Source organism: Anopheles moucheti, chromosome 3 (assembly GCF_943734755.1).
Source record: "Anopheles moucheti chromosome 3, idAnoMoucSN_F20_07, whole genome shotgun sequence".
Taxonomy (NCBI): domain Eukaryota; kingdom Metazoa; phylum Arthropoda; class Insecta; order Diptera; family Culicidae; genus Anopheles; species Anopheles moucheti.
In genome coordinates, this window is record NC_069141.1 from 47,201,142 (window position 1) to 47,214,727 (window position 13,586).

Here is a 13,586-nt window from a genome sequence, read left to right on the forward strand (position 1 = left end):
AAATCTCCTCATGGAGTAGTATCTGTTACGTGTTGTAACAATTGATAGCATGGAATTGTACGGTTGTTTGCACGGCATTAGGTTGTGTAATAAGACAACGAATGCTCTTAGAGACTACGAAACGGCAGTTTTAACCTTTAACCTGGATGTAGTTGCAGCTTTGTACAGTATTTTCCCGAGTTACGCTAATAACGCGTGCCCAAAAAAATCTCATAACTCGAATTTTCGCGTAACTCGAATTCCCTGTATAATATCATTTATAGTTAGTATTTAGGGATCGATTTCTTCTTTACACATTACGAAGCACATTAATTGTTGCTACTTTTACATTTATCTCGACAAATGGACCAAATATTAATTAACCAATTAAAAAGTAACGATTTTTTGGGAATCTTTGAAATACCACCTATCGTAAGGAAAAGCAGCGGTGCCAGTCTTCAAACGACAGGACCGACAAAATCCAATCCCAGCTACGATTCGGAACGAACATTTGCTTTAAAATGTGTTTTTAAACGTAAAATTTAGGGTTTGAGTAACAGTGTTTATTTTATTCATGACGAACGGCCAGGCGGTATGAACTGCACAGGTAAAGTTCATTTAAATTTTAGCCAAAATTTAACGAAAGAAAAATAATAATGTATTTTTAGGATAGTTTAATGATTTCTTACAGCCTACCCTTCTTTAACCTTTTAATGTGCAAAATATTCGCAATCATGCGGGAAAAGAAATGAGTGCTCATACAATTTTCCTTTGGCTCAATTTTAGATTATACTTGCTTTTTAAACATACTGGCTTAGCGGTGTTTTAGTAACCGTGTCAGTCTTCACATGATAGAAACCAAAATCCAAAGTCTGTTCCCTGATCAAAGCCACGTCCGCTGGACTTACTACCCAGCTTCGGGTAAGAAAGCCAAAAATGGCAGACATAGATCTGTTCAGGTTGTTGTGCCATTAAAAAAATCTTTCGATTTATTTTGGGCTATCTGAATTTAAAGTAGATTCTCTTACAAGCATGTGAACGTCACTAAGTGAAAACTTAAAGCTGTTCTGAAATTTAAATGTTAAAAAGAATTGAAAAATATGCTGTCATAATGTAATATAAAATACAAATAGAAAATTCTATAAAATCGCTGGACAAAAGTTTAGTTTTCAAGGTAAGAAGACCTCTTGGTCAAACAACAATCAAAAACGAAAGTAAAAACACAAAAATACAGGGACAATAACATAACATAAAATGCAATAAAAAAAATTACATGGAGACGCCTAGTTACTAGTGCATGTGGGTTAGGAATATTTAATGTATGAAACATGTATGTCTATTAAATATGTTAATCCCGTTCCAGTGCATATTTTTCGGAGAAATACAAAAAATATTGTAGAAATGTAAAAATGTCAAATGTAGAAAAAAGTTTTACTATAAACATTTAATATGTTCAAAGACCTAGTATTGCAAATTTTTATAATATAAAAGATGGCATTCGTGTAGCATACACTTTTGTTCGCTGCAGTTCATTTGGAATGACGTGAATTCGAAGGATGATAGCCCAAACGATGAGAATGAACGAATGCTCGATTCAGTTTAGTGAGAGCTGTAACGTGTGACGGAAGTGTCTCAAGAGTAGCATAGTGTCGCGTTAGTATCACTTGCACCAATTTTCAAGAGTACATAAAACTGGCTGCTATTATTTTATTGATTTCGTGCAAAACCCATCCTGCATCCGATTATCCATCGTTCAGTGATTCAAACCGCGATCCGATTAAACAACGACAATTTCTATCCATCGCAAAGTTATCGAATAGTTGGTGCTTACTTGGTGATTTTCATGTTTTTTTTTAGTTCCTCTTTGCTGCATGCTGGTGAAAAAGTTCCTTCTCTTTGTAAAAAAAATCCATACCACCCATCACTTTTTCCTATGTTCTTTCCAATACTGTAAAAGGTACCGAAAATGGGAGAGTTTGTCCTTTCTTCATCCTTACGTGTTCGGTGCTGCGGAGATACTCGGAGCTTTTGAGTTCGTGTTTTTCCCGTTCGTGCTATTTGATAATATTAGTGGTTTGGTTTGGTGCGTATGCACGCAACTAAGAGAGAGAGCGCGAGAGAGAGAGAGAGGGCAAATCAAGCTCGGAATTCGTTTCACCGTGTTTACTATGTACTACACCCTATGAAAGCGCCGCTAGGCAAAGAGAGAAAAGTTCAAACAGGGAATGGCGGTGAAAAATGAGAAATGTTAGACGCACTAAAAATAGGGACATTGGAAAATGTCGGAGAACCAATGCCAAAATGTGGGAGCGCAAGCTTCTGCCAATCAGTAACTTTTGAACAGGAGCACTGAAGCTGCTACGGTTGTGTGAGTATGTATGAGAAAACGAAACTGTAAAACAGAGCACGGACTGACTCGTGTGCAGTGGAGATTACTGAGCAGTATGACGACATTTTTGGGATAATTGTTATGGCAGAGAGTCACCATCAAGAGCAGTTTTCCACGACGATTCTCTCCGTCTGAAAATCCTGAAATGAAATAACGTTGCGTATTGCAGTGTAAAACTCTAGCGAAGAACGGGCTAGGCAAGACTTCATTCCAGTTGACCATGGATAATCACTCTTAGAATTGGTATTTCATTGGGTTAAAAATATTACAAGCTGCATTAAAACGAAAAGTTCAAAGTGTACTCTATTCTGCATTTGTGCAAATTCACACATACGAAATCGTTGATCGAATATAGTGCGTTAATCATCGTGCCATCGAAAGCGTTTTTTTTCTGTTGCAGTATTTTATTCATACCAGCTCCAGTACAGGTCCAAGTTTTCATTATTTAAGAGGTTTTTTTTATAGCATCCCTTATTTTCGTTATCGAACTACGAAATAATGTTGGCAGAAAGGGTTTAGCTCACCTATCGACTAACGAATCGTTTGAGGGTTTCTACTATGCCAATATTTTCTAATAGTAAAAGTTCAATGAACAAAGGACGTGTGGTGAAAAAAGCTTAAAATACATAGTGAATCCAATGTATGACATCACAATCGTGAACCTGTGTTTCGCGAGTAACGACTGAATTGTAATGTTTCATTTATGCCACCAGCACACCTGGAAGAAATTTTTCATGAAGCAGTGTTACGAATCGAGCCAAAAAAAAAGGGAAAGTTCCATGTGTTTAAATTATGTGTGTACGGCTTTACGCTTATTAATCGTTTAGTATCAAAACCATGTTCTATGACGATTTCTCCACTTCTCCATCAGCTGCACCCATTTACGGCATTGCAAACAATTTTGTGTTCCCGTTTTTGTTTTTGCTTGTGTTGCTTCAATTAATCCATTAACTACCACAGGAGCTTGTCATGCTTTTTAAAATGATCAATGTGCGGTTAAAAGTGTGTGGATATGTATCAACACCGTAAAGTGGAATGATGAAAGAAAGTGTGTTCAATGGCATAGTGTGTGCGGGTGTTTCTTTAATTTAATTTGTTTCCTGGCAGATCTCTGATCCTTTAAACAAAAGCAAAAGTTAATGCAAGTGTTCAGAGGCGAGCAACTAGATGCCGTAGTTTACGTGTGCGAGTGCGTGCTGGGTGTACATATAAAACAAAAAGATGCCCGAATAAATTGCGTGAATCAATAGTTTGGAATAGCGGCATGTTCGATACCATCGATTCGTGAATCTATTTTTTATCGATATGCGGAGTAACATTTCCCATCGCTAAACGAAAGCCATAAGTGTTGTATTGCCCGACAAAATTGCTTAGTATTCCGACCATCTTTATCATCGCTATTATCCGAAGCAGCCACTAATAAGCAAGCGACAGTGATAGGCAGCAGAAGCAATGCAAACTCAGCAGTAGCAACATTAGCATTACGATCAGCAGCATAAAGGCGTCAGAGGGATCGAATAGTTCGAAACGCAACTATTACCGCAGCAGCTGCAGCAAGCTTTTGTAAAATCGAAAAGCTTTTGATTGATATCGCTTTTGTCGCTACGAAAGAATTATATTACAGTGTTTTGGAGAAAGCAGGCCAATTTCAAGGGTAAATGTTAAGTATTGCGGAATTAATTATATATGCACCGTACATACCCATTCAGCATTGCGCTTTTATTTGGGGCTTCGAGAGGGTTTTTTTGTTCTTGTATTGATTATTTTCCTTTGTCTGTAAAAATGTGTTTTCTCGACGTGTTGTTTTGCTATTATCAAAAGAGCTAGGTGTCGTTTGGTGGAAACATGTTTGTTTCGCTATAGTTAATTTGTACCTGAATGTGTGCAACTGTCGTGTAATGAGAAAATATTGTGGAAATGTGTTCAAAGGCGATTTTTTAACTTTTCTTCTCGAAAGTCGTATCGATTTTCTTCCGCCCGGAGAGTCATTTTATTCATTTCGACTACAACACTTCTAAGCTTCTTTTCGTTCTATGTATTGTACTTGCTTCCGATTTGGGTTCGGTTTGAAGTACGACAGCCTATCCGTAGCCGTTGATGGTAGTGGTACCATGCTGTTTTCCGGGAGCATGTGTTAGTCTGATACCAGAAACTCCATTTATACTGAAAAGCTCATCAGGACATGTGTCCTTATTGTTGGCTAGGTGGAGCTTTTTTGGTGGAGCCCTCTTTCGTTTTCGGTTTCCTCTCGAATGTGATTGCTGCTGGTATACAAGCATGCGGTTGTGAGTCACACGAGCGCACGTTTTTTCATTGAATATTACATATATCTCTCTTTGCTTCGTCATCCGCATGGTCCCTGCTAACCTCGCGCTAGCCCTGGAAGGGTCAGTGAGTTTTTCTTCCTGTACAATTCAACCCTATGCGGTATGCTCACTTGTCTGTTAGCGTATTCTGTTATGCAGAGCTTTGCACTATTTTGTACTACTTTTAGCGTTTCAACAACGCAAGGAGGAAACAAAAAAAAAAAACACGCTACAGTGCTAGAAATGCATTTTGAAATAATTTTCTCTTTTAGAGAATTTTCTCTTGAAATTGTATAATCTGCTGTATATTTGCTGTTGAATTCTGCCAGTTTTTTAAAATGTGAAAGGCATTTTACAAGATATATGGTGTATTGCACATATCACACTTCAGTAAGAAAGTGATCATTTGCTAGCAATTGGTTACATGAAGATGGCATGCCAACGATACTTAAAAAATAAATGCCTGTCATGATACACGCATCTGTACCGCATGTTGACTTCTGTGCTTCAAATGCTTTCATATGCCGTCATGTAACTTACTTGTGCACTACAACTGTTCACTAACACGCTAGTGGAAGGCAGCAATGACTGAAAAGAATAAATTAAAAAAGAGAATAGAAAAAGGAACTTAAATAGACGCGATTAAGGACACGAGCATGTGATATCGATTTTAGTTGGCGCCTCTGAGGGCAGACATCAAACTGCAACAGAGCTGGTGCCACTATCTCGGACCATAGGTCATAAAATACCTAACTATGAAATGAATGAAACTAAAGGAGAATCCGTCTTGCCAAACCAGAGAAAGAGAGAGAGAGAGAGAGAGAGAGAGAGAGAGAAAGAGAAAGAGAGAACCATCGGAACCTTCAAGAGAAATTACATGTAAGCAGGAGAAAACTGCGAAGATCAGTCCGAGTAAATAAATGTTGACTCGCGCAGCTATTGCATGTAAAGCACTGCAATTCAAATAAGTAGTAGTATAAGAATGCTGTGGAGAGACACAACCTCTTGCTCAGAGAACTTGTAGGAAGTGAATCGAGCAGGAACGTATTTTCATACAAAATAGCACCAAAAGGTACTGCAACCGGCACAGCATACATTGCATGGGCATTGCAGAGGCTAGATGGCATTTTTTAGTATAAAAAATTGCTAAGTTTATATCCTGATTCAATGCAACCACTTGGCTCAAGTAAACAAGTGATTGCTTTAAGCTTTTCGTTTTATATCCTTTAGATGACAAGCGAATATATTACAGTTTTCATTGCACTTCTTGTCAGTTATGGTTCAAAGAATTAAAAAATGTAACGGTAGCAAAATGTTGTGAATTAATCTTATTTTGATTGGACACGGAATTCGCATTTCTATTTGTATGGTCCATTTTGATCGCTGAAGATCCATGATCCAGCTGAGGAAACGAATTTCGTTTTTCTAGAAAAATGAAACAAATATTTAAAAGGTGTCTGACAGCCTTCATAAGTTTTATGATTTTTTGTTATTTATGTATTAACATAAATTGTGCTATTAACGTAAACAACACATGAAATACTAATGAATTTTTGGACAAATCAATTAATGAGACATCAAAGAGCTGTAATAAACTTTTTTTTACCGTTCTAGAGCGGTGGTGGTGATATAAATTGGAATTAGTTGGAATCAGTTTTAATGAAATCTGCATTATGTATCGATATAGAACATACATAATTTAAGCTTAGCATAACATTCCTTATAGCGTATTCGACTGAATTTCATGTTGCATTGTTTAAACATTACAAAATCCTTCTTAAATTTATCGTTAAGTTCATTCGTTTTCTAGTAATGGAAATGTTGTTCACTTTACCGATCCATTACTAAATTCGTCTTTGTGGCATACATTTAAAATTATAGCTAAAATAGGCTGTTAGAACTTTGTTGTATTTTTAAAAGACCGCTGAATAGTCGTTAGATATTCTCGTTTCATTTTTTGTTCTTTTATGCAGATTCTAAATTAAAGAATATCAGTTTTCCGGTAATTTAGTGCCTGTTTAGTATTAAAAGCGTATTGAACCGTGCCCTCGTGATCTCATTGTGTGCGACTATCCTGTTCCTGATTAATACAATGATAGCTAATCGTGTAGTGGCCAAATAACAGTAAGGATAAAGGATGCACAAATAGATATCTTCTTATCTTCTGGCTTAGGCGATTTCTGTGCTTTTTCTTACTTAATTTACTCGAGGATATAAAGTCAGTCCTGCGTATGAGAGATTGGACCGGGTGGTTGTTTAGACCGGTCCTGTCGTGTGAAGACCGGCGCCTCATAGATCATAGATATGATGGCATGCTTCATTGGCGTATTTGTAAGATCTATGGTATCATTATTACTGTGTATCAACTTGATATATTTTTTTATTATCTTTATTACCAGAAAGATATATGGTCATTAACATTAACTGGCATTAACATTAATGTGATTTTTTAATACTAAAACCACTACATATGTATGCGGTGATGAATGATGGATAATGATTTCAAATTTTGAGCAAATTTTTTCTTGCATAGAAATATGACAAATGCCGTCATTATGGATGAATAAACAAAAATCTTATTGATATATTGTTCTGCATCGTGCAATAAGTTCGAGCCAAAATTATTGTTTAAGTTATTTGCATGGATTTCATTGCAAAATTCAGTCTTTATAATAGTTCCGGTAACTGATTTCAAGTATATTTCAGTTTTCTGTTTTACATGAAGTTTAATTTGCTGCATAAAACCAGTTGTTTATTTGGGCTTACCAATCCGCTGTTGCGATAGTAATATTTCGTGAAAGACCTTGTAATAATACTTATAATATCATATTGCTCAATAATCATCCTTGCTTTCTATAGCGATTTACAGCAAGATAATCTATTCATGTATACTCCTAAGTATGTAGTTCAATTATTTCTCGAACCCTCCTATATCTAGAAATTGGTACTTTTGGCTCGTAATTAGGATGCCATATATCCTTCAATTTGCAAAATATCATGAAAATGGGCTTTCATATCTTTTGTTAGAAAAGGGTTTAGCAATAATTAAATAGGAAAACATTGATTGAAACTTCTGGAGATGGGAGCCACATGGTAACTTTAATAATATTATTCTGATATTTCGCTGGAGATATTTTTTTCCACAATTTTATCAGAAGAACTAGCAAATTTTATTTTTAACGGTAATTTGAACAAGGCAATCTCTTGTGATGTTAACATTAGATCTAGCTTGGAAGACTTCATTGAGATCCCAAAAATAACATATTGGAGCGAGGCCGGTCTTCACAAGAACGGCAGGACTAAAACCCCATTAAGATTAATCCTCCGTAGCAAGGACTTGACTATCCTTAACTATTTGGCGGCTACGTAGTAAAATAAAGTCGATATGGCCAAACCGTTCTAACGACCAATATAAATAAATAGAATATAATACTTACATTGCAGTAAATAAGAATTTTTTTATATTTTCAGAACAAATTTGCAATGTCTGAAAAAACAAGTTTCTTTTTCTAAATTAAATTATTAGAATAATTCCTAATTTTATAATTTGGTCCCTTTCTATGTTCCCATCAAATCATATATAAAAAATTATTTTAGAGATAGGAACCCATAAAATTAGTAATAGCGTAAACAAATAATTTTTGATCAACAAAAATACGAATGGAACGTATAAAGTTAGAGCTTGCTCCTAACATTTTCTTTATAATACAGAACAGGAATTGTGTTTAATTGTGCTAGAATTAGTGTCACATGTTTACCCAAACATCAAATTAATAGATAACGCAAGAAAAGGTAGCCCATAACTAGCATGAGGTTCGTAGTCTAGTTACGTATTTATGTTTATGATCTGCGCATGCGCAGTGCGCATGTTATTAAAGTTTGTATATCTGTGTGTATCTAGTTAGCAATGAATAATGTAGAATATCATTGCTCTTTTAATTATAGTAAAATCTTTGTTATTATAGTTTTTTCAGTTTTTTTTAATGAAATCTGTTGTGTCTTTTAAGTTTTTGAAATGTAAAAAATATGTTTCATAATTTAAGGGTCATTTTAAAATGTTCATGCTCTGCTTATCAATACTAAACATATAAAGATACATTTTATCTAACACGTCTCGCTGAAATGCATAACTATAGCTTAGCATGATGTTATCACAAACATTAAACATCAACATTAACTTAGCTTCATTTTTAATGATTAACCGCCATTATTGTTGTGATTATGATGAGTAAAAATTAGAGATGGTTATCAATTTTGATACCATGATTACCTGTTGGTTTAAATTATTATGTGTGTCGTTATTTGGAATTCAATATTTCATTTCACCCCATACTATTTACAATCGGTTGTCCTTAACATAAGTAATTCAATGCGCATGTTTGACCTGACGTCATGCTACAGAGATTGAAAATATTGCGGAATGTGTCGCCTTGGAAACAAATGGCCGTATCATACGTACAGTTGACTCATTGGTTCGGTTTGTTTTAATTTTTATAATCAAGTATAGACCAAATTGAATGTAAGATCCCATTTTCATTTTATTGGGTGTGGACATATCAGTTCATGTGTTAACATGTACAATATTGAAGCAGATGAGGAAGCAAAAAAAAATAGGTTATTTATTTTTAATGTAAGTTTGTATAAAGATACATTCATACAAAGATCCGAAAGTTTTTGTTCATACAAAGGACCAATTATCATTTATGTAATGCATAATTTCACAAAGAAACTGAAGCAAAACACTAATCGCAGTTGCATTGAAGTATCATAACATCACCATATCATCGGGGTTTAATAACTTTTGAACCGCGCAGTTATTTTCCGACTGCACCTTTTATTACTGAAAGTATCTTTTTCTTTATCGGCGCAACAACCTCAAGATCCTTATGCCTGCTATTTCTGGCTTTCTTTTGACTTTATTTCCTCGTAGCCGGATAGTCGATCCTGCGTACGGAGGATTGGTCCGGATGGGATTTTGAACCGGTCCTGTCGTATAAATTAAAAATAATTTCAGTGTTATTCGCTTATACTGTTTGGGCAGCTAATCTCGAAATAGAGGATGGAACTGCTCTAACTACCTGTTTACAATTATGGTATTCGTTAATGCATTTGATGTCGTTTCAAGATGCTCAATTCCCTTTGTTTTTTCATTAGCTTACTTTTTATAAATTTGTTTTTGGGCGAAACAACCAGTAGTTTGTGTTATGCAATAATAATGTAATTGTTTGGTGCTTAAGAGTAAAATTTATCTCTCTGATTCTGCTTAGCGTAACGATGTACTAGGTCATGCTGCCATTTCTGGCTAGCAGGATTTATTTTACCACGCAGCCGGATAGTCAGTCTAAAATACAATTAACATTATTTTGGGGACATTTCCTTCCTTGAATAGTGAAAGGGCACCTTATTTCAGGTGCAAAAAAAACGAAAAAACCGTCAAAATTTATTAAACATTGTTACTTGTGCACATTCCTGCAAATATCGCTTTCATATAGCCATCCCTTTCAGGTGCAAGTGACACGATGTACTAAGTGGGCACATATACTCGTTTGAGTGCAAATGCAGTGGTTGCTGTGTATCGTTTCTCATACCAAATTTCAAATAGTCGTTCTCCTATACGCAGGAACATTGAACAACCACGGTGAAATAACCGTTAAAGAAAACCCGGTTGAATGAATAAATAATCTGATTCTCTTAAGCAATACGACCTGGCAATCGTTCCCTTTGTATAAAAAATAGTAGCACCTCATCCACTAATTATTTTTCGGTTCCCGTTTCCTTTAATGTAGTGCGATAGCGTGTTAGATATTATTTATTAATTATTATTTATGATTTATTATTTCCTTTATCCAGTGTAAAGCATACTGCTTTTTATGAAAACAACAATTTACTTAATGAGTGTTGAATTTATTCAATCAAAATAACTACAACAGATTTAAGATCGTATTGAAACTTGTGCTAAGATAATGTATACTCTGTATTGACTTAGACCGTATGGTACTGTACGGTTTATCCACATGTTGCCAGATATGCACAAATTAAATTGATAAGTCATTCACAAACGAATCCTATGTAACCATCTATTTATATTTTACCATTTAATAATGTGGCATATAATACTCCATGTGGTAATAATTGATAAGCATTTGAATAGAATAATCGATAATGAATGGCTAAACAACATGTTCGAATTGTTTTAAATCTGCTAGTGAACCATGTCTCCTAAGAATTATAAAGAAATTAGGTGTAGATGTTTTAAATAATAGATTTTTTATATTTATGCTTCGTCTTTTGTGGTACTACAACCTACGTGACGTGACGTGCGAAGTCCGGCGTCGCTATCTCGTACATCTCAAATATTAAGTTATCGGACAGAATATTTGTAGAACGATTTCGGATGGGTGTTAATGTGTTAAAATTGGGAGTAGTATTGAATATTATCAGAAAATTGCAATAGAGCATTTCTTTATGGCATCATTCACGAAATAGACCGTATTTCTTTGTTGTTCAATGGCACACTTTATTCAACTGATTCCATAATTGATGAACCTTTCAATAATGTTATTTTCCTTTTCCTTACAGAGATTTCCCGATGGAATAAATGCGTCATTATCATTACAATGGCGTCGTATATATAACTGTGATCTGTGGAAAGAAATTCATGAGCCCCATGTAAGTACATACTGATTCACCATTATTCAAAAGCTATAGAAAATCAATTAATGCAAGCCGTACTTTATTTTTAAAAAAATGAGCATTGTTTGCGATTCGAAAAGAAAGCGCACTATATTCGGCTTAACCGTATTGCTATTTTTAGGCCTTGGACATCAGAGGCTCTCATTGTTGGCCATATAGACAATGACCGAAGACTCCGATTCGATATCTGAGGAAGAACGTAGTTTGTTCCGTCCTTTCACTCGTGAATCATTACAAGCTATTGAAGCACGTATTGCAGATGAAGAAGCCAAACAGCGAGAATTGGAAAGAAAGCGAGCCGAGGGGGAGGTAAATACTGTTTCCTGCTATGAATATAATAGAACCTGCTGTGCTTTGATACCGCTTCAAGCCTTCCTTCATTCATTTCCCTATACCTGAGAACAACAACTGTCATATTAGCCATCACTTGTTGCTCCACTATTTGTATTTCTAAAGTTGGTCCTATTGCTTTTAGGAACTATACTATTTCCTTTCAGTCGTATTCATACTGGAAAATGGTTCACTTTCTACTATAAGCGTTAATGTTGTGTTACGTTTGTTTTGATTTTAATTTGTCGCGCCTTCATCTATAGTACTATTGAAACTTTCTCTGAAACATTTCTTATGTATAACATTACATGAACTTAACTTGTTTGATTTTGCAAGAATGTTTTTTGTAACTATAATTGTGTACATAACATAACCATTCTTTTAAGTCTGTAACTTGTACAATAAATGTTTATATGCTAAACATAAGTTACTATCGATATGTATCTTTTTTGTTACGTACAACAATAGAGTTAATTTGTTTACGTTCCATTTGTTTTAGATTGTTTTGAAACTCATCCTTCAATTATTCAAACCCATACTATGCGAAGCACGGTAATGTCCAAGTTACTCGCTAGTCTTCATACCGTCAGATTACAAACACTCTTCATGTGTTGTTCAACACAATAACTATTGTATGCATTTCTGTGAAACTCAGTCGATTTATGATGAGTTTGGTTAATGATTGAGATTTTTTAAACCACCTTCTCAGCTCGATCTTTGTTATTTGAATTGATTGAATTTCAATTTAGATTTCAATAAAATAATACTAGATACAGTAACTGCTTACTTCTAAGAAGAGTCCCGCCTTTCATCTAGTCAAAATTTTGCTGTTGGAAACATAAAGATGCATGAATGATTTTTTTTGTCATACATTGTTTTCAGCTATTTGATGATATAGTTAGAGATTAATTTTTCGGATCGGATATATTTAACATACGCATATGACAAATTATCGTCCGTTATAGAAGTTCGTTAGATACTGTAGGTGAATTTGAATAGATTTTATATTTGCAAGTGAACTCAGTTTTGAGTTTATGCTACAACCGAGATGTAATCTGTATAAATCAAAAAGTTGATAGTATTTGTGTTTAGTAATGGTGGAGCACAACCTGTTCGGTTAAATCATATCGGTACATTTGATATAGTCACATGGAAATTCATCTTCTCATGCATCGAACCATATCGAGACAATCCTTCATGCGGTCAAATGAAAAGTTGCTTATGGGCTTGTAATGCACATTCATATCCAAAGAAATCGAAAACAAAATGGAAAAATTGTCATAATTGGCAACACTTGCGTAAAACTCCTAAATCATTCCCACAAATATTTAATAACTCGGATCTAAAAAAAGATTTGCACGGCAATCCAATGCGCCAATCCAAAGTGCCTCATGGTTCAATCGTTGAAGTACACGAACACGTCAGCAATTCGCAAACAAGCATTAAATCCATATTATCACTGCAAATGCGCTACCTTAAAACAAAACGTAGAGGTCAACGCTAGTAAATGGTTTTATTAACATTTTAATACATACCACCCTCCTTTACAGAGTGATTTTGGTCGGAAGAAAAAGAAAAAAGAAGTAAGATTCTAATTTCCACTATTCAGCAAGCAAAAGCATTTAATTTAATCTATATATATACATTATTTGAAACTATATATATAGATAACAAACAACATATACAAAGTTTTATTTACGTTCTATAATAGTATTTTATTATATATTTTTAGCATTTCACATTTAGTACTGAAAAGCATATCAGTTGCAAGATTGGCTGCGATTCATTTGGAAAATTGCATCACACAATTCATTACACAACGTGTGGAAATCATTGCTTCTATGGAAATGTGTGCTTGTTATAGCTTCGATGCGTTGTATATTACATTC

The 13,586-nt window shown here is 34.8% G+C and overlaps 1 protein-coding gene across 1 annotated transcript in view; it reads left to right on the plus strand.

The window, feature by feature from the left end:
* Positions 1 to 3,829: 3,829 nt before the first annotated feature.
* LOC128302031 (sodium channel protein para) overlaps positions 3,830 to 13,586 on the plus strand; it is a 45,578-nt gene continuing 35,821 nt past the window's right edge. The window contains exons 1-4 of the mRNA XM_053038744.1: positions 3,830 to 4,022; positions 11,254 to 11,343; positions 11,489 to 11,685; positions 13,248 to 13,280. Of these exons, the coding sequence (XP_052894704.1) occupies positions 11,530 to 11,685; positions 13,248 to 13,280 (189 nt within the window). The 5' untranslated portion in view covers positions 3,830 to 4,022; positions 11,254 to 11,343; positions 11,489 to 11,529. The remainder of the gene's footprint in view (positions 4,023 to 11,253; positions 11,344 to 11,488; positions 11,686 to 13,247; positions 13,281 to 13,586) is intronic.